Below are 21,352 nucleotides of genomic sequence, written 5' to 3'. Positions count from 1 at the left end.
CCCTGCTGACTATAGGGGCTTGGTCATTCCTCTCCTACCCTGCTGAATATAGGGACGTGCCCATTCCTATCCTACTGATTAGAGATCCACTCATTCCTCTCCCACCCTGCTGACTACAGAGACCGGACTATTCCTATTCTTCTGCTGACCTGGGACGTGGTCCTTCCTCTCCTACCCTGCTGAATATAGGGACTTGGTCATTCTGCTGCTATACTGCTGACTATGGGGACTTGGCCATTCCACTCCTACTCTGCTGACTATGGGGACTTGGCCATTCCACTCCTACTCTGCTGACTATGGGGACTTGGCCATTCCACTCCTACCCTGCTGACTATGGGGACTTGGCCATTCTACTCCTACCCTGCTAACTATAGGGACTTGGCCATTCCACTCCTATCCTGCTAACTATAGGGACTTGGCCATTCCACTCCTACCCTGCTGACTATAGGGACTTGGCCATTCCACTCCTACCCTGCTAACTATAGGGACTTGGTCATTCCTCTCCTACCCTGCTGACCATAGGTGCTTGTTTATTCCTCTCCTACCCTGCTGAATATAGGGACTTCCCCTTTCCTATCCTGCTGATTAGAGATCCACTCATTCCTCTCCCACCCTGCTGACTACAGAGACCGGTCTATATCTATTCTTCTGCTGACCTGGGACGTGGTCCTTCCTCTCCTATCCTGCTGAATATAGGGACTTGGTCATTCATCTCCTACCCTGCTGACTATGGGGACTTGGCCATTCCACTCCTTCTCTGCTAACTATAGGGACTTGGTCATTCATCTCCTACCCTGCTGACTATGCTGACTTGGCCATTCCACTCCTACCCTGCTGACTATGGGGACTTGGCCATTCCACTCCTACCCTGCTGACTATGAGGACTTGGCCATTGCACTCCTACCCTGCTGACTATGGGGACTTGGCCATTCCACTCCTACCCTGCTGACTATGGGGACTTGGCCATTCCACTCCTACCCTGCTGACTATGGGGACTTGGCCATTCCACTACTACCCTGCTAACTCTAGGGACTTGGTCATTCCACTCCTACCCTGCTAACTCTAGGAACTGGGTCATTTCTCTCCTACCCTGCTGACTATAGGGACTTGGTCGATCCTCTGCTACCCTGCTGTCCACAGACCTGTCCATTCCTCTTTTATCCTGTCAACCATAGAGACTCACTCATCTTTTTTTCTACCCTGCCAATCCAGAGACCTGCCTATCATGAACACCCACCAATCTCTCTCCTGCCCCACTGACCAAAGAGACTCGCCCATTGTTTTCCTATAGTACTGATCAGAGATTCATTCCTGTCCTCCCGTACTGGTCATCCCTCCCCACCTTTAACCCTTTGGATGCTGATCCAGCTGAATCTGCAGACCTCTGACTAATGATCCACTATGTATATTGTAGGGATGGACATAATGACGGCAAGATGCCATCTAATGCTCTGTTATTGCTTTCTCTTGTATCCCCTCAGGTGTGTCAAACCCGAAATGGAAAGTGACTCTCTCCTCAAACCAGCTAGCTCAAACACTTTGGGACAAACACTGGACAATACAGCCTGATGACCGCCGCAGACGGAACTCCAAAGCACCAGAGAAAATCAAAATGTTTTTTTGTTTTTGTTTTTGTACTTGAACCGCTGCGACGAGTCCCGTCTCCTCTTCCCACGTCTCTTTCCCGCCTGTAATTTCAAATGATGATTTTTATAGTTTTTGTATCGGTTCCATCACTTTTTGAAACATTTCATGAATTGATCATATCCTCACATGTAGTCATATATGGATGGATTTTTTTCTTTTCTTTATTTTTTTTTTAATGAGGCATTAGTGGCAATGAAGTTTTTGTTTTCAATTGTAAAATGTGCTACCGCTAAATGCCAGTTCTGCCAGGTAGCGATGAACTAACCATTGTAGGAATAAATATATAATTTTTTTTTTATTTTATCATTTAGCGATAGACAGTGTTCAATCATTTGAGTGTTTACTTTTGTGTTTGTATTAAGAAGTTTAACATAAAGTATGTGAAAGGTGTGCAGCCTATATCACTGCATCACAGGATATGATCCGACCGGCGTGCCACCAGCTCATTTGATTTTCTTTGTGTGCTTTATCCCGTGGATTTACATCTCCATGTTGGGCTGAAAAAATGCCTTCGTCCGTGTATGAGCCTTGTTGCTTTAGGTGTGTTGGTAGCGTGCCCGCGACACCTGCAGTACATTTCGCATATTGTCTATTTAAAACGCATCATGCGTCGCCAAGTTCAGTATCGCTTCAGGTCATTGTTTACCCTGGAATTTTTTCTCCCCCATGGAATGTAACTAGTGTTTGTCACAAGAAAAAAAAAATGCAAAAAAAAATAATAAATAGATAAAAAAAATGAACCAGCTTGGCGAAGAGTTTTGTTTGACACTGCTGTACCAAGGTGTCTGGAATCGGCCTTGATCTTACATTGGTCTTATTAAGGACTTTCATGTGGATTGCTGTTTTTCAAATAAGTGAAGTTGGTTAGAGGACTGCTAATATGACACTTCACAGCTGTATCAGTCTGGAGGTCCCCTCAATTTATAATCATTTTTGCTCTGGGTCCATCAAGTTTTACTGTGTTCTAGATAGTGTCCGCTCCCCCCACACTTCATGATGCAGCCTAAAGCCTGAGTTTCTCCTTATGGCAACACATAAGATATCCAGGACAGATCCACAGACGTCACATTCACCTCTACTCTGTGACGGATCTGCACACCTGACCTGTTCACCTCTGTTCTGGGACAGATTCACACACCTGACCTGTTCACCCCTGTTCTGGGACTGATCCACGCACCTGACATGTTCACCTCTGTTCCGGGACGGATTCACGCACCTGACATGTTCACCTATGTTCCAGGACTGATTCACGCACCTGACATGTTCACCTATGTTCTGGGACAAATAAAATATACACAGTAATGGCGCACACTGCAGTTAGAAGATCTAACACATGTCAAGTAAAAAGTCCTTTGAGCACCAGGCTCTGAAGTGAGATGACAGTCTGTAGGATCTGGCCAGCCTTGGGCAGAGAGCTGAAGCCAAACTCCAAACATGTAACGGAAAGAAAACAACAGGCACCACTTAGAAAAGACTGTAAACTTTTAATGTATAAACAGCATCAAGTTACTCACATAGAAGTTACTGTATTTAGGCATAAAGATGGGGTCCATAGGACAGTCAGTCTCTTGGCCGTGTTGGTGAAGTGCACTTGTAGCAGCTGCTGTGTGTTGCAGAGATGAATGCAGGTGCTTGTCTTCCCAAACAGGAAGTTTCCGGGTAAACTGTGCGGAAGCTAGATAGAGGGCTGAAGCGCACGCTGGGACACAACGGCGTGCAGAGGGGGGGGGGTGACGTCACAGGACCCAGAATGCAACGCGTTTCAGTGCTAGCACTGTGAGTTCTGGGGGATCACAGCGCGCACCTTTCTCAAGCACTGAAACGCGTTGCATTCTGGGTCCTGTGACGTCACCACCCCCTCTGCACGCCGTTGTGTCCCAGCGTGCGCTTCAGCCCTCTATCTAGCTGCCGCACAGTTTACCTGGAAACTTCCTGTTTGGGAAAACAAGCACCTGCATTCATCTCCAACACACAGCAGCTGCTACAAGTGGACTTCACCAACACGGCCAAGAGACTGACTGTCCTATGGACCCCATCTTTATGCCTAAATACAGTAGCTTCTATGTGAGTAACTTGATGCTGTTTATACATTCAAAGTTTACAGTCTTTTCTATGTTCTGGGACAGATCTTTGTACCCGAGATATTGACCTTTTGTTCTGGGACAGATTCACGCACATGACATGTACACCTCTGTTCTGGGACAGATTCACGCACCTGATATGTTCACCTCTGTTCTGGGACAGATTCACGCACATGACATGTACACCTCTGCACTGGGACCGATTCAACACATATGACATGTTCACCTCTGTTTCGGGACGGACTCATGCACATGACATGTTCACCTCTGTTCTGGGACGGATTCACGCACATGACATGTTCACCTCTGTTCCCGGGACGGATTCACGCACATGACATGTTCACCTCTGTTCTGGGACGGATTCACGCACATGACATGTACACCTCTGTTCCGGGACGGATTCACGCACATGACATGTTCACCTCTGTTCTGGGACGGATTCACGCACATGACATGTACACCTCTGTTCCCGGGACGGATTCACGCACATGACATGTTCACCTCTGTTCCGGGACGGATTCACGCACCTGACATGTACACCTCTGTTCCGGGACAGATTCACGCACATGACATGTTCACCTCTGTTCTGGGACAGATTCACGCACATGACATGTTCACCTCTGTTCTGGGACAGATTCACGCACATGACATGTTCACCTCTGTTCTGGGACGGATTCACGCACATGACATTTTTCACCTCGGTTCTGGGACAGATCTTTGCACACGAGATGTTCACCTCTGTTCTGGGACAGATCCATGCACACAACATTTTTCACCTCGGTTCTGGGGCAGGTCCACACACCTGACATATTCACCTCTGTTCTGGGACGGATTCACGCACATGACATGTTCACCTCTGTTCTGGGACGGATTCACGCACATGACATGTTCACCTCTGTTCTGGGACAGATTCACGCACATGACATGTTCACCTCTGTTCTGGGACAGATTCACGCACATGACATGTACACCTCTGTTTTGGGACGGATTCACGCACATGACATGTACCCCTCTGTTCTGGGACAGATCCACACATACATTCACCTACATCTTTTATTAAATGTTCATGGTACAGAAAAGGGCACATAATCTGCTTTTCAGTGTCTACAAAATATAAAATAAGATGTATTCGTGGATATCGTAATAGAGGATAAAATTCATATTTTGAGTAACGGGTAAGCTTGGGTGGAAACATCTGGAAAAGGTATTGATGGAGTCACTGTGTCCTTTTTTCTCCTTCTAGAAACTTGTAGCAGAGGAGCTGCACCTCCCAGGGCACAACACTGGGGAGAGAAAACACAGAGAATATTGATCTTCCTACATCATGTCTTCACATTGCACCCACATTATGTCTGCATGTCCTGGGCTTTGCTGCCATCGAGAACTGGTTACCTCTACCCTGACAGTGCTCACTAGGCTTAATATGATCGTTTCGCAGAGTTTTGCTAGTCTGTGAGGTCTCAGTTTAGAGAGGACAGTGGGGTTGATTTACTAAAACTGGAGAGTGCAAAATCTGATGCAGCTTTGTATAGTAGCCAATCAGCTTGTTCAGTTAAGCTTTCATAATAAAACCTGCAGAGCTAGGGTGACCACGTGTCCCGGTTTGCCCGGGATCGTCCCGTAATATACACTTTTGTCCCGTGTCCCGGGAGCCTTCAAACCGGGACAATGGAGAGTCCCGGAATCAACTGCCTGCCACACTCACTGCCGCTGCTGCAGCTGTAATTAAATGATTCTAAATCACTGGTTGCTAGGGAAGCCCCGCTTGGCTTGTAGCAACCAGTGACGTCACCGCAGTGTCCCGCTCTCTCTGCGGCTCCGACTCCACCCCCACCTCCTCCTCCTCCAGCGGCCAGCCGCGGTTCTTGCTGCAGAGAGAGCAGCAGCGTAACAGGCAGTGAGTCACTCACCGTTAGCGGCACAGACCAAGACCTCCTCCTCCTCCCCTCCAGGCATCGGTTGCACAGCTGGACTCGATCCGCCGCCCGTCCTGAGTCCCGACCTCCCGCGAGTCCCGACTTCCGCTGCGCCGCGGCGCCGGCCATCCTTGGAGCAGGGGCAGAAAAGGTAGGTGCAGGGGAGGGGGGGGGGTTGACCATGCAATGGGGGGAGATATTATACAGTCCAGATTACAATTTGCAGGGGCAGCAGAGGTGACAGTGAGAGAGGGGGGGGGGGGGGTTGGTTGCATGGTGCACCCCCCTTTCTCTGTCACCTTTGCTGCCCCTGCAAATTGTAATCTGGACTGTATAATCTCTCTCTACCCAGTCCCTCTGTCACCCAGTCCCTCTGTCACCCAGTCCCTCTGTCACCCAGTCACTCTGTCACCCAGTCACTCTGTCACCCAGTCACTCTGTCAGTGTCACCCAGCCACTCTGTCACCCTGTCCCTCTGTCACCCAGCCCTCTGTCACCCAGTCACTCTGTCACCCAGTCACTCTGTCACCCTGTCCCTCTGTCACCCAGCCCTCTGTCACCCAGTCACTCTGTCACCCAGTCACTCTGTCACCCTGTCCCTCTGTCACTCTGTCACCCAGTCCCTCTGTCACCCAGTCACTCTGTCACCCAGTCACTCTGTCACCCAGTCACTCTGTCACCCTGTCCCTCTGTCACCCAGCCACTCTGTCACCCTGTCCCTCTGTCACCCAGCCCTCTGTCACCCAGTCACTCTGTCACCCAGTCACTCTGTCACCCTGTCCCTCTGTCACCCAGTCCCTCTGTCACCCAGTCCCTCTGTCACCCAGTCACTCTGTCACCCAGTCACTCTGTCACCCTGTCCCTCTGTCACCCAGCCACTCTGTCACCCTGTCCCTCTGTCACCCAGCCCTCTGTCACCCAGTCACTCTGTCACCCAGTCACTCTGTCACCCTGTCCCTCTGTCACCCAGCCCTCTGTCACCCAGTCACTCTGTCACCCAGTCACTCTGTCACCCTGTCCCTCTGTCACCCAGTCACTCTGTCACCCAGTCACTCTGTCACCCAGTCACTCTGTCACCCTGTCCCTCTGTCACCCAGTCACTCTGTCACCCTGTCCCTCTGTCACCCAGTCCCTCTGTCACCCAGTCACTCTGTCACCCTGTCCCTCTGTCACCCAGTCCCTCTGTCACCCAGTCACTCTGTCACCCAGTCACTCTGTCACCCAGTCACTCTGTCACCCTGTCCCTCTGTCACCCAGTCACTCTGTCACCCTGTCCCTCTGTCACCCAGTCCCTCTGTCACCCAGTCACTCTGTCACTCTGTCACCCAGTCACTCTGTCACCCTGTCCCTCTGTCACCCAGTCCCTCTGTCACCCAGCTCTCCGTCACCCAGCTCTCCGTCACCCAGCTCTCCGTCACCCAGCTCTCCGTCACCCAGCTCTCCGTCACCCAGCTCCTCTGTCACCCAGTCCCTCTGTCACCCAGTCCCTCTGTCACCCAGTCCCTCTGTCACCCTGTCCCTCTGTCACCCAGCTCTCCGTCACCCAGTCCCTCTGTCACCCAGTCCCTCTGTCACTCTGTCACCCAGTCCCTCTGTCACCCAGCTCTCCGTCACCCAGCTCTCCGTCACCCAGCTCTCCGTCACCCAGCTCTCCGTCACCCAGCCCCTCTGTCACCCAGTCCCTCTGTCACCCAGTCACTCTGTCACCCAGTCACTCTGTCACCCTGTCCCTCTGTCACCCAGCCCTCTGTCACCCAGTCACTCTGTCACCCAGTCACTCTGTCACCCTGTCCCTCTGTCACCCAGTCACTCTGTCACCCAGTCCCTCTGTCACCCAGTCACTCTGTCACCCAGTCACTCTGTCACCCAGTCACTCTGTCACCCAGTCACTCTGTCAGTGTCACCCAGCCACTCTGTCACCCTGTCCCTCTGTCACCCAGCCCTCTGTCACCCAGTCACTCTGTCACCCAGTCACTCTGTCACCCTGTCCCTCTGTCACCCAGCCCTCTGTCACCCAGTCACTCTGTCACCCAGTCACTCTGTCACCCTGTCCCTCTGTCACCCAGTCACTCTGTCACCCAGTCCCTCTGTCACCCAGTCACTCTGTCACCCAGTCACTCTGTCACCCAGTCACTCTGTCACCCTGTCCCTCTGTCACCCAGCCACTCTGTCACCCTGTCCCTCTGTCACCCAGCCCTCTGTCACCCAGTCACTCTGTCACCCAGTCACTCTGTCACCCTGTCCCTCTGTCACCCAGTCCCTCTGTCACCCAGTCCCTCTGTCACCCAGTCACTCTGTCACCCAGTCACTCTGTCACCCAGTCACTCTGTCACCCTGTCCCTCTGTCACCCAGCCACTCTGTCACCCTGTCCCTCTGTCACCCAGCCCTCTGTCACCCAGTCACTCTGTCACCCAGTCACTCTGTCACCCTGTCCCTCTGTCACCCAGCCCTCTGTCACCCAGTCACTCTGTCACCCAGTCACTCTGTCACCCTGTCCCTCTGTCACCCAGTCCCTCTGTCACCCAGTCCCTCTGTCACCCAGTCACTCTGTCACCCAGTCACTCTGTCACCCAGTCACTCTGTCACCCTGTCCCTCTGTCACCCAGTCACTCTGTCACCCTGTCCCTCTGTCACCCAGTCCCTCTGTCACCCAGTCACTCTGTCACCCTGTCCCTCTGTCACCCAGTCCCTCTGTCACCCAGTCACTCTGTCACCCAGTCACTCTGTCACCCAGTCACTCTGTCACCCTGTCCCTCTGTCACCCAGTCACTCTGTCACCCTGTCCCTCTGTCACCCAGTCCCTCTGTCACCCAGTCACTCTGTCACTCTGTCACCCAGTCACTCTGTCACCCTGTCCCTCTGTCACCCAGTCCCTCTGTCACCCAGCTCTCCGTCACCCAGCTCTCCGTCACCCAGCTCTCCGTCACCCAGCTCTCCGTCACCCAGCTCTCCGTCACCCAGCTCCTCTGTCACCCAGTCCCTCTGTCACCCAGTCCCTCTGTCACCCAGTCCCTCTGTCACCCTGTCCCTCTGTCACCCAGCTCTCCGTCACCCAGTCCCTCTGTCACCCAGTCCCTCTGTCACTCTGTCACCCAGTCCCTCTGTCACCCAGCTCTCCGTCACCCAGCTCTCCGTCACCCAGCTCTCCGTCACCCAGCTCTCCGTCACCCAGCTCTCCGTCACCCAGCTCTCCGTCACCCAGCCCCTCTGTCACCCAGTCCCTCTGTCACCCAGTCACTCTGTCACCCAGTCCCTCTGTCACCCAGTCCCTCTGTCACCCAGTCCCTCTGTCACCCAGTCCCTCTGTCACCCTGTCCCTCTGTCACCCAGCTCTCCGTCACCCAGTCCCTCTGTCACCCAGCTCTCCGTCACCCAGCTCCTCTGTCACCCAGCTCCTCTGTCACCCAGTCCCTCTGTCACCCAGCTCCTCTGTCACCCAGCTCTCCGTCACCCAGCTCTCCGTCACCCAGTCCCTCTGTCACCCAGCTCTCCGTCACCCAGTCCTCTGTCACCCAGCTCCTCTGTCACCCAGTCCCTCTGTCACCCAGTCACTCTGTCACCCAGCTCTCTGTCACCCAGTCCCTCTGTCACCCAGTCACTCTGTCACCCAGTCACTCTGTCACTCTGTCACCCAGTCACTCTGTCACCCAGTCACTCTGTCACCCAGTCCCTCTGTCACCCTGTCCTCCGTCACCCAGCTCTCCGTCACCCAGCTCTCCGTCACCCAGCTCTCCGTCACCCAGCTCCTCTGTCACCCAGTCCCTCTGTCACCCAATCCCTCTGTCACCCAGCTCTCCGTCACCCAGCTCTCCGTCACCCAGCTCTCCGTCACCCAGCTCCTCTGTCACCCAGCTCCTCTGTCACCCAGCCCCTCTGTCACCCAGTCCCTCTGTCACCCAGTCACTCTGTCACCCAGTCACTCTGTCACCCAGTCCCTCTGTCACCCAGTCCCTCTGTCACTCTGTCACCCAGTCACTCTGTCACCCAGTCACTCTGTCACCCAGTCACCCAGTCACTCTGTCACCCAGTCACTCTGTCACCCAGTCACTCTGTCACCCTGTCACTCTGTCACCCAGTCACTCTGTCACCCAGTCACTCTGTCACCCAGTCACTCTGTCACCCAGTCACTCTGTCACCCTGTCCCTCTGTCACCCAGTCACTCTGTCACCCTGTCCCTCTGTCACCCAGTCCCTCTGTCACCCAGTCACTCTGTCACTCTGTCACCCAGTCACTCTGTCACCCTGTCCCTCTGTCACCCAGTCCCTCTGTCACCCAGCTCTCCGTCACCCAGCTCTCCGTCACCCAGCTCTCCGTCACCCAGCTCTCCGTCACCCAGCTCTCCGTCACCCAGCTCCTCTGTCACCCAGTCCCTCTGTCACCCAGTCCCTCTGTCACCCAGTCCCTCTGTCACCCTGTCCCTCTGTCACCCAGCTCTCCGTCACCCAGTCCCTCTGTCACCCAGTCCCTCTGTCACTCTGTCACCCAGTCCCTCTGTCACCCAGCTCTCCGTCACCCAGCTCTCCGTCACCCAGCTCTCCGTCACCCAGCTCTCCGTCACCCAGCTCTCCGTCACCCAGCTCTCCGTCACCCAGCTCTCCGTCACCCAGCCCCTCTGTCACCCAGTCCCTCTGTCACCCAGTCACTCTGTCACTCTGTCACCCAGTCACTCTGTCACCCAGTCACTCTGTCACCCAGTCCCTCTGTCACCCTGTCCTCCGTCACCCAGCTCTCCGTCACCCAGCTCTCCGTCACCCAGCTCTCCGTCACCCAGCTCCTCTGTCACCCAGTCCCTCTGTCACCCAATCCCTCTGTCACCCAGCTCTCCGTCACCCAGCTCTCCGTCACCCAGCTCTCCGTCACCCAGCTCCTCTGTCACCCAGCTCCTCTGTCACCCAGCCCCTCTGTCACCCAGTCCCTCTGTCACCCAGTCACTCTGTCACCCAGTCACTCTGTCACCCAGTCCCTCTGTCACCCAGTCCCTCTGTCACTCTGTCACCCAGTCACTCTGTCACCCAGTCACTCTGTCACCCAGTCACCCAGTCACTCTGTCACCCAGTCACTCTGTCACCCAGTCACTCTGTCACCCTGTCACTCTGTCACCCAGTCACTCTGTCACTCTGTCACCCAGTCACTCTGTCACCCAGTCCCTCTGTCACCCTGTCCCTCTGTCACCCAGCTCTCCGTCACCCAGCTCTCCGTCACCCAGCTCTCCGTCACCCAGTCCCTCTGTCACCCAGTCCCTCTGTCACCCAGTCCCTCTGTCACCCTGTCCCTCTGTCACCCAGCCCTCTGTCACCCAGCCCTCTGTCACCCAGTCCCCTGTCACCCAGTCCCCTGTCACGGGCCCGCTGATTTCATGATACGCCCCTGCCCCCAAAACTGGCAAAAAAATATGTAAAAAAATGTATTTTTTTTGGGGGGGGGGGGTGTCCCTGAATGGCAGTTTGGAAATGTGGTCACCCTATGCAGAGCTGCACCAGATTTTGCACTCTCCAGATTTAGTAGATCTCTCCCAATGTGTATAGTGGGGGGGGGGGGGGGTAGGTACTTGCCACAAAGCTTTTGCACCCTGCCCTGGCACAGAAAACTATATGCAAACTAAACAATGTCCCTCCTGTGCTCTAGATCTCCATACTGGCAATGGTGAACCTTATGTTCAGCAGCTTGATACTAGACAAGACCTTGCAGCCCTCCTAGGAACTGAAGGGAGTCCAATAGAAACGCTAGCACAACAAGAACAGAGGACGCATAAAGTGCTGCCGACACTGGGGAGGTACAGTTCGTTGAGGGAACCATGAATGCCAACATGTACTGTGGCATACTGAAGCAGAGCATGATCCCCTCCCTTCGGTGACTGGGCCACAGGGCAGTATTCCAAAATGATTATGACCCCAAGATGACCATTGCCTTGCTAAAGAAGCTGAGGGTAAAGGTGATGTCTCCAGACCTAAACCCCCCTATTGAGCATCTGTGGGACATCCTCAAACGGAAGGTGGAGGAGCGCAAGGTCTCCAACATCCACCAGCTCTGTGATGTCGTCATGGAGGAGAGGAAGAGAACTCCAGTGGCAACCTGTGAAGCTCTGGTGACCTCCATGCCCAAGAGGGTGAAGGCAGTGCTGGAAAATAATGGCGGTCACACAAAATATTGACACTCTGGACCCAATTTGGACATTTTCACTTAGATGTGTACTCACTTTTGTTGCCAGCGGTTTAAGCCTCATGTACACTGCTGCTGCTAAACGAATGTTTAGGAGCAGTTGGGCATTTTTTTCAACTGCTCCTGAACTCTCCTCTGTTATCTTATCATGTACACAGGGTCGTTTACAGTCCTTTCTAGGCAGTTGAGTTTAAAGGGTTTTTTGTAATGCAAAAAAATGGGCTCAGAAGCTGAGTTTAGAGGCATTTCAAGCGCCAAAAGCTTCTAAAAGCGGTAACTCGCGTTTAGCCGCGTTTCTTTCACAGGCGTTTTTCATTTTTGGCTATTTAAAAATATATATATATATTTTTTTAAAGCGCTTATAAACGCAAACAAGGCAAAACTGGCATTTTAAACGTGGGTTACTATCTGTCAAGTTAAATAGTTCAGGAGAGGTTGTAAAAACGTCCCGTGTACATGAAGCCAAATGGCTGTGTGTTGCGTTATTTTGAGGGGACAGCAAATTTACACTGTTATACAAGCTGTACACTCACTACCGTATTTTCCGGCGTATAAGACGACTTTTTGCATCTAAAATCATGCCCCAAAAGTCGGGGGTCGTCTTATATATTTCGGGTACCTGTCTGTCAGACGGCGGCCATCCATTATTCAAAAGCCGCGCCTCCTCCACTAATTTTCCCAGCAGAGCCTCTGTTCAGTGTTCCGCCTATCACGGATGCCTTCTCATCCTCGGACGAGAGGACGTCCGTGATAGGCGGAACAATGAACAGAGGCTTTGCTGGGAAAATTAGTGTTCCGGCTATCACGGAACAGCCCGAGGAGGAGGCGCGGCTTTTGAATAATGGACGCCCGCAGCCTGAGAAACTCTGCAAACAGGAGAAGGTAGAAAGATCCCAGAGGCAGGCATACTGGCACAGTGAGGCAGGCATGTGCAAATCCCACATCACACTAATTGACCGTTTTGTGTTCCTGGACCCCAGAGCTCACAATTCAGAGCCGCAGTGTAGCAATGAAGTGACATTGACACTCCTCTTCCATTATAGAGGAGTTTATGTCTACTCACTGTTTAAGAAGAGCAGCAAAATAGAGGATTCTGGGAGTGCAGACCATGTCCTGTTCACTGAGAATCCCTCCGACAGCCTTCCTGATATCTCTCTCCTGAGATGTCGATGAAAAAAAAGCTTCTAATTCCGGTCTAATGAGAGAGAAAAAAAAAACAAGGCAGAGACACAGCTGTCACATTTACTCCCATATTTATATAGTGCTGACATATTCCATAGTGCTTTACAGAGAGCAGTGACACAGTCGTGTCAGTCTTGACAAGAGAACCTGTCACCTGATCAGTGCCCACCTGATTGAGGGGGTGTCCGTAGATGTGTGGGTGGTGAGATATGGGCAGATCAGGGTTGTCTTCACTCCATCAATGTTCTTGGATTTCAGAGCATGGCTGAGCGATTCATGGAGGCCGACTGCGGCAAACTGACTGGCACAGAAATCCTGAAATGGAAACGGCATTATGGTCATATCAAACACTAATTAATAAACACACAGATAGTGGCATTGTCTCCTCCCCTTCATTTACATACAGCCTCAGGAGTCACCATCTTCTCTCACTCATTTACATATCAGCAGTCAGTATCTCCTCCCCTTTATTTACATATAATATCAGCGGTCAGTATCTCCTCCCCTTTATTTACATATAATATCAGCGGTCAGAATCTCCTCCCCTTTATTTACATATAATATCTGTAGTCAGAATCTCCTCCCCTTTATTTACATATAATATCAGCATTCAGTATCTCCTCCTCTATATTTACATATAATATCAGCAGTCAGAATCTCCTCCCCTTTATTTACATATAATATCAGCAGTCAGTATCTCCTCCCCTTTATTTACATATAATATCAGCAGTCAGTATCTCCTCCCCCTTATTTACATATAATATCAGCATTCAGTATCTCCTCCATCTTATTTACATATAATATCAGCATTCAGTATCTCCTCCATCTTATTTACATATAATATCAGCATTCAGTATCTCCTCCCCCTTATTTACATATAATATCACCAGTCAGTATCTCCTCCCCCTTATTTACATATAATATCACCAGTCAGTATCTCCTCCCCCTTATTTACATATATTATCAGCAGTCAGTATCTCCTCCCCTTATTTACATATAATATCAGCAGTCAGAATCTCCTCCTCTATATTTACATATAATATTGCCAGTCAGTTTCTCCTCCCCTTTATTTACATATAATATCAGTAGTATCTCCTCCCCTTTATTTACATATAATATCACCAGTCAGTATCTCCTTCCCTTTATTTACATATAATATCAGTAGTATCTCCTCCCCTTTATTTACATATAATATCACCAGTCAGTATCTCCTCCCCTTTATTTACATATAATATCAGCATTCAGTATCTCCTCCCCTTTATTTACATATAATATCAGTACTATCTCCTCCCCTTTATTTACATATAATATCACCAGTCAGTATCTCCTCCCCTTTATTTACATATAATATCACCAGTCAGTATCTCCTCCCCTTTATTTACATATAATATCAGTAGTATCTCCTCCCCTTTATTTACATATAATATCAGCATTCAGTATCTCCTCCCCCTTATTTACATATAATATCAGCTGTCAGTATCTCCTCCCCTTTATTTACATTTAATATCAGCATTCAGTTTCTCCTCCCCCTTATTTACATATAATATTAGCAGTCAGTATCTCCTTCTCTATATTTACATATAACATCAGTATCTCCTCCCCCTCATTTACATATTATATCACCAGTCAGTATCTCCTCCCCTTTATTTACATATAATATCACCAGTCAGTATCTCCTCCCCCTTATTTACATATAATATCAGCTGTCAGTATATCCTCCCCTTTATTTACATATAATATCAGCATTCAGTTTCTCCTTCCCTTTATTTACATATAATATCAGAATTTAGTATCTCCTCCCCTATATTTACATATAACATCAGTATCTCCTCCCCCTCATTTACATATTATATCAGTATCTCCTCCCCCTCATTTACATATTATATCAGTATCTCCTCCCCCTCATTTACATATTTTATCACTATCTCCTCCCCCTCATTTACATACGGCGCCATCTTACTTTTTACACCACTACACTGTTGGCTCCCCCTGATCTCTCGTTGTGCAGTTAGCGGTAATGGAGGAGACACTGACCTCCTGGTATGGCGCTGCCACAAGTCCCAGATGGCTGGACACGGTGACAATGTGCCCCTTCTTCTTCTCCATCATCCGGGGAAGGAAACACTTCACCATCTGCGGAGAAATCGCATCATTATATGTGGAGCCTAGAGAGCTTACACTCACAGCCTGTATGTACAACAAGCCCCACCTGGGTCTCATATACACCCTCCTATGGGTAGGGACGTGCTGGGGGGGGGGTCAGGCAGAGCAGGACATTTTCACAATGTTTGATGGGTGCTACAAAGACAGTTGGGACTGTGGGTTCTATGGTGCCTCAGTTCAGGATTATTATCACAGACGTTAGCATGGCAGAGCAGTTGGGTATAGCATGTTGCTAAATGAAAAAATGTCAACAGGTGTCAGCAAGTGTCATCGGGTATCGACAGTTGTTAGCCTGAATCAGAAGGTGTCAGTGGGCATCGTCAGGTGTCAACGGGTGTCAGCAGGTGACAATGGAAGTCAACCGTTGTCAGTGGGAATCAGCAGACATCAACAAGCGTCAGCAGACATCAATAGGTGTCAGAGCACCAACAAGTGTCAGTTGGAGTCATCAGTTGTCAGCAGACATCAACAGGTGTCAGAGCATGATCAAGTGTCATGCCTCGTACACACGACCGGTTTTCCCGGCAGGAAAACTGCGGTGGGAGCTTTGGCCAGGAATCCCAGCCGTGTGTATGCTCCATCGCAGTTTTCCCGACAAGAAAACTGGGTTGGAAGGGGACACTCTTTTTTCCCGGTGGTCTTTTTCCCGGCAGTTTTCCTGTCGGGAAAAACTGCGATGGAGCATACACACGCCCGGGATTCCTGGCCAAAGCTCTCACTGCAGTTTTCCCGACGGGAAAACCTCTCGTGTGTACAGGGGGAAAGTCACCGAGCAGGTTCTCGGCTTTCCCCTTGGGATTCCCGGTGGACTTTTTACCGCCGGGAATCCCGTACCTGTTTACTAGGCATCAGTTGGTGTCAGCAGTTGATATCAGTCATCAACAGTTGACAGCAGGAATGGTGATATATTGACAACACAAAGCTCCCCCTTGGACCAGGTTTCCCTCATATGTAGGATAGATCTCTGCAGGTCCCACACACAGCACATTACCAGTGACCCCCCCATCCAAATTTCACCATCTCTACCCTCCCACAGAGGGAATGTTTTCCAATAACGGACCCTCTATATGGAAGTTTGGAAGTACAAGCCGCCATTTCCTCATTCATTTATCATTTAGAATTTGTTTGGCAAAGTGCAGTAACCCCCACCAATCAGATGTTTATATACTGATGCTGGATTAGTGAACGATACAATCTCATTGGATGGTTTTTGTCTTTTTTTGAATATTTAAAAGTATTTGTGTTTCTAGAGTGCCACTTACACAATTGCCTACCTGCGCCGGCGTTACAAATGCTCCTGATTCAGGAACCTCGTTACGCCGACTGCAGCCTAAGAAATGACTGGCATAAGGCTCCTTATGCAGTCATATCGTAGGCTGCATTCTTAAGTTGGCCGCTAGGTGGCGTTCCTGTTGTGGTCAGCGTATAGTATGCAAATTGCATACTAACGCCGATTCACAACCCTACGCGAGCCCTGCGTACGCAGTTTAGGTAGTTTGCGTACGTCGGGTTTCGCGTAAGGCTGCTCCTGCTAATAGCAGGGGCAGCCAATGTTACGTATACCCGTCGTTCCCACGTCGCGAGGTTTAAATTTTACGTTGTTTGCGTAAGTGAATCGTGAATGGCGCTGGACGCCATTCACGTTCACTTTGAAGCAAATGACGTCCTTGCAACGTCATTTACCGCAATGCACGTCGGGAAAGTTTCCCGACGGAGCATGCGCACTACGCTCGGCGTGGAAACGCGCCTAATTTAAATGATCCACGCCCCCTACGGGATCATTTAAATTGCGCGCGCTTACACCGGGCATTTTGCCGGAGCGCCCACGCAATTTACGGAGCTACTGCTCCGTGAATCGAGGGTAGCGCAGAAAATTTGCGGTGGCTCAGGGCAAAAACGGTGCCCTGCGCCTACGTAAAAACTGTGCAAATCTTACTGAATCTGCCCCATTGACTTCCCCTCTGTGGCTGGCAGCATTGCAGGAGGAGAGCGGCCCCTGATTGGTTACACAACAATGTACATACATATGTGTCGGCACCCTCCCTTCTGAAGTGTTGCCTACCCAGAAATGAGCGTGGCAGTTCATCCTCATCCTCCTCTCAATAACGTCATCCTCACATTGGAAGAATTGCTCCCCGGGTACAATGCTGGCATTGTTAACTAAGATGGCGACGTCTCCCACCTCTCGCTGCACTCTGCGGGCCGTAGCGTAGACTTCATTCTTCTGGCTCACGTCACAGGTGTAGGGGTAAGCGCGGACCCCCAGACCCTTCACCAGGCGCACCGTTTCCTCCATCCCTTCTCTGTCCTCATCCCACAGTACGAGTGCAAGTACCCCTTTCCTGGCAAATTCCAGGGCAAAACGTCTCCCAACATTACCGGCAGCTCCGGTCACCAGGCAGATGGCACCTGAGACGTCTTTTTGTTTGGGTCTGACCACCCATCGCATTGCTGATCGAACGATACAGCCACATACTTCCCAGAACATCAGCAGAAAATTTTGAAGGACCTCCATGGCACAGCCTGTCTGTTCTGCTTTCAGGACCGGCGCAGCCCTGATTATATGATAGGATTAAAGGATCATAGCCAATCCCCAACAATAGCACCTTTCAGGAAAATTCCTGACCATATAATGTGGGTTTATAGATTGCCGATTTTAACAAACCCAAAACCAGGAGGAAATTCCAAGCAGACAGGGCTGATGATTAATATTCAACAGACGACAACCATTGTGCCTCATCTGATCAATATGCTGATCCATAGCGACTGTCCACATCTGCCATGTCCTATCTGGTCACGCGACCATCAGCGCCACAACAGGTCAGGATGTATACATTTCTCCTTATACCATCTATTGTTTCATTTTTGTACCACAATTTTTTCTCAAATAAAAGTTTGTAAACAAAAAATAAAAATACAAAAAATAATAGAAATAATAATAGTAGCAATTTAATAACAATTGTATTTGTATTTGCAGTAATAGAGAGCAGACGACGCTGCACATGAATAAATAAATGTAATTATTGTATTATATCCTCTTCTACAAGATACAAGGGTGACACCAGGGCAAAGTGTATGTGGCGGGGGGGTGACGACGACTTTGTTCAGCTACTACTTAGTGCATGAACTATTATTATGGGATAGCGGTGTGTTGTCACATTCAGCTCCCCATCACAGATTGCTCCGGAAGTGTTCCGTCGCCGCCATCTTGCTACACCCCACACTCCTGCACAGTAATAATAGAGTGAGAAGGGGGCAAGTGGACATCTTCTTACACCCACCCGAGTTTTAGATTTCACAGTTATTTTCAACACAAAACGAAGCTTATGTGCTTAAAGCGGGAGTTCACCCGAAATGTTTTTTTTAACATTAGATTGAGGCTCATTTTGTGAAGAGGATTCGGGTGTTTTTTTTTTAAATCGAAGCAGTACTTACCGTTTTAGAGATAGATCTTCTCCGCCGCTTCCGGGTATGGTCTTCGGGACTGGGCATTCCTATTTGATTGACAGGCTTCCGACAGGCTTCCGACGGTCGCGTACATCGCGTCACGAGTAGCCGAAAGAAGCCGAACGTCGGTGCGGCTCTATACGGCGCCTGCGCACCGACGGTCGGCTACTTTCGGAAAATCATGACGCGATGTATGCGACCATCGGAAGCCTGTCGGAAGCCTGTCAATCAAATAGGAACGCCCAGTCCCGCAGCCCATACCCGGAAGCGGCGGAGAAGATCTATCTCTAAAACGGTAAGTACGGCTTGGATTTAAAAAAAAACACCCGATCCCCCTTCACAAAATGAGCCTCAATTTAATGTTAAAAATGTAGATTTGGGTGAACCTCCACTTTAATTACAGTATTTGGAAATCCGACGGACTGTTTACATGTTACATTTGTAAAGCAGCATCAAACTTGCTGACCTTACATGCTTGCTAATGTGACAGAACACTGATTTTCACATTTAACATGTAAACAGTCCGTCGGATTTCCAAATACTGTATTTAAACATATAAGCTCAGTTTTGTGTTAAAAATAACTGTGAAATCTAAAAACTCCGGTGGGTGTAACAAGATGTCCGCTTGCCCCCCTTCACACTCTATCATTACTGTGCAATTGTGTGGGGTGTAGCAAGATGGCGGCGATGGAACGTCACTTCCGGAGCAGTCTGTGATAGGGAGCGGAAGCACTGTGAAATGTGTTACTGAGCAACCCACCAGCAAGTTTAAAGTGAGATAGAGCGTCTCTTCCTGCCCCTGCTGACTTCTGGAAACCCTGTAGCTGATCTTACTTCCTGGGAGGGGGGTGGAGGAGAGCACATGTTCTCAGAGTGAGCGGCAGGGTGAGTGAGTATGGAGGGTGAGGGCTGCGTGTCCTGTGATTGATGTTTGTTCTCCTTGACCAGTGCTTTACACAGAGAGTTGGGGATTCACTATACCACTGGGGAGTCACTATATAGCACTGGGGAGTCACTATATAGCACTGGGGGAGTCACTATATAGCACTGGGGAGTCACTATATAGCACTGGGGGAGTCACTATACAGCACTGGGGAGTCACTATATAGCACTGGGGAGTCACTATATAGCACTGGGGGAGTCACTATATAGCACTGGGGGAGTCACTATATAGCACTGGGGGAGTCACTATATAGCACTGGGGGAGTCACTATATAGCACTGGGGGAGTCACTATATAGCACTGGGGGAGTCACTATATAGCACTGGGGGAGTCACTATATAGCACTGGGGGAGTCACTATATAGCACTGGGGGAGTCACTATATAGCACTGGGGGAGTCACTATATAGCACTGGGGGAGTCACTATATAGCACTGGGGGAGTCACTGTGTGGCACTGGGGAGTCACTGTGTGGCACTGGGGAGTCACTGTGTGGCACTGGGGAGTCACTGTGTGGCACTGGGGAGTCACTGTGTGGCACTGGGGAGTCACTGTGTGGCACTGGGGAGTCACTGTGTGGCACTGGGGAGTCACTGTGTGGCACTGGGGAGTCACTGTGTGGCACTGGGGAGTCACTGTGTGGCACTGGGGAGTCACTGTGTGGCACTGGGGAGTCACTGTAGCATGCCAGTCTGCTCACCATACTTGTCAGTACTGGAGGAGATCAGCGTCCTCTTATGTTCAGTGTTAATTATCATGATCTTTTCTTTGCTTGTTTTAGATCTTTTGTTTTATTCAGGTAAAGCAGTATTACTTTTTGCAAGCTTTCATCTGACTATATATATATATATTTAGGGGGATATAGAGTATATCGCATCTGTAGTTTACAGCACCCCCTTCCTGTCTCCTAATGGTACTGCACAGGCCATTAATATTTCTGATACAATATACATTTTTATTTATTTCAGGTACTTGTATAGCGCCGTCAATTTACGCAGCGCTTTATATATACACGTTATACATTCGCATCAGTCCCTACCCTCAAGGAGCTTGCAACCTAAGGTCCCTAACACACATTCATACATATACTAGAGCCAATTTAGACTGGGTCCGTTAAACCTACCAGCATGACTTTGCAGTGTGGGAGGAAACCGGCGTACCCGGGGGGAAAACCCGCACAGGCAGAACATGCAAGCTCCAGGCAGATGGGTGTCGTGGTCAGGAATACAAACCAGCGACTCGCAGGCTTTTACAGATTATGGATGAGCTCCGGCGCGTTCGCAAAGTCCACGTGCAGAGCCCGCCAGTAAGTCGGCACTGCGCTAATCACAGGCAGGGAGACATTGTCCCGATGCGCAGCTGCAGAGATCGGGGGGAATGTCTCCCTGACTGTGATTAGCGCAGCGCCGACTTACTGGCGGGCTCTGCGAACACGCCGGAGCTCATCCTTATTGTAGATGTATTTGATTCATAATGCAGAGCTCTCTTGCAGTTTTGATGCTCTCAGGTAAGGATGAGCTCTGGCATGTTCGCATGCTACACGTGCAGAGCCCGCCAGGAAGTGTGCACGGTGCTGCGCTAATCACAGCCAGGGAGACATTTCCCGATCTCTGCAGCCGAGCATCGGGACAATGTCTCCCTGGCTGTGATTAGCGCAGCGCCGTGCACACTTCCTGGCGGGCTCTGCACGTGTAGCATGCGAACATGCCAGAGCTCATCCTTACACTCAGGCCATGCTGGTCTGATCGCCATCTTGGCTCCTGCAGCTCAGACATGGGGGAGGGGCATGGGGTGTGAGAGATCAGTTGTCCTACCC

The 21,352-nt window shown here is 50.3% G+C and overlaps 2 protein-coding genes across 3 annotated transcripts in view; one reads left to right on the top strand and one right to left on the bottom strand.

Moving 5' to 3' along the window:
• Positions 1 to 2,366, top strand: part of STAU1 (staufen double-stranded RNA binding protein 1) — a 31,926-nt gene extending 29,560 nt beyond the window's left edge. For both annotated transcript variants that reach the window (XM_040330864.1, XM_040330865.1), the window contains one exon: positions 1,482 to 2,366. In XM_040330864.1, the coding sequence (XP_040186798.1) occupies positions 1,482 to 1,569 (88 nt within the window). In that variant the 3' untranslated portion in view covers positions 1,570 to 2,366. The remainder of the gene's footprint in view (positions 1 to 1,481) is intronic.
• A 2,408-nt stretch (positions 2,367 to 4,774) lies between these two features.
• LOC120919578 (retinol dehydrogenase 10-like) lies at positions 4,775 to 17,691 on the bottom strand. Its single transcript, XM_040331791.1, has 5 exons — positions 17,212 to 17,691; positions 15,021 to 15,119; positions 13,156 to 13,301; positions 12,868 to 12,999; positions 4,775 to 5,011 (listed from the first exon to the last, which is right to left on the bottom strand). The coding sequence occupies exons 1-5, from the start codon at positions 17,662 to 17,664 to the stop codon at positions 4,945 to 4,947; spliced, it is 897 nt and encodes a 298-aa protein (XP_040187725.1). The 5' UTR covers positions 17,665 to 17,691; the 3' UTR covers positions 4,775 to 4,944.
• Positions 17,692 to 21,352: the final 3,661 nt, after the last annotated feature.

Source organism: Rana temporaria, chromosome 12 (assembly GCF_905171775.1).
Source record: "Rana temporaria chromosome 12, aRanTem1.1, whole genome shotgun sequence".
Classification (NCBI taxonomy): Eukaryota; Metazoa; Chordata; class Amphibia; order Anura; family Ranidae; genus Rana; species Rana temporaria.
The sequence above is the reverse complement of the archived record's forward strand: the minus strand, read 5'-3'. Positions and strand labels throughout refer to the sequence as shown.

Bases quoted from the DNA above. Each gene is read 5' to 3' on its own strand.
- LOC120919578 (XM_040331791.1), bottom strand. From the start codon at position 17,664: ATGGAGGTCCTTCAAAATTTTCTGCTGATGTTCTGGGAAGTATGTGGC. The intron at 13,000-13,155 runs GTGGGCACTGAT...CTCTCTCATTAG, and splicing joins ACGGACACCCCCTCAATCAG to ACCGGAATTAGAAGCTTTTT. The intron at 5,012-12,867 runs GTGAGTAGACAT...TTCTCTCCCCAG, and splicing joins TTTGCTGCTCTTCTTAAACA to TGTTGTGCCCTGGGAGGTGC.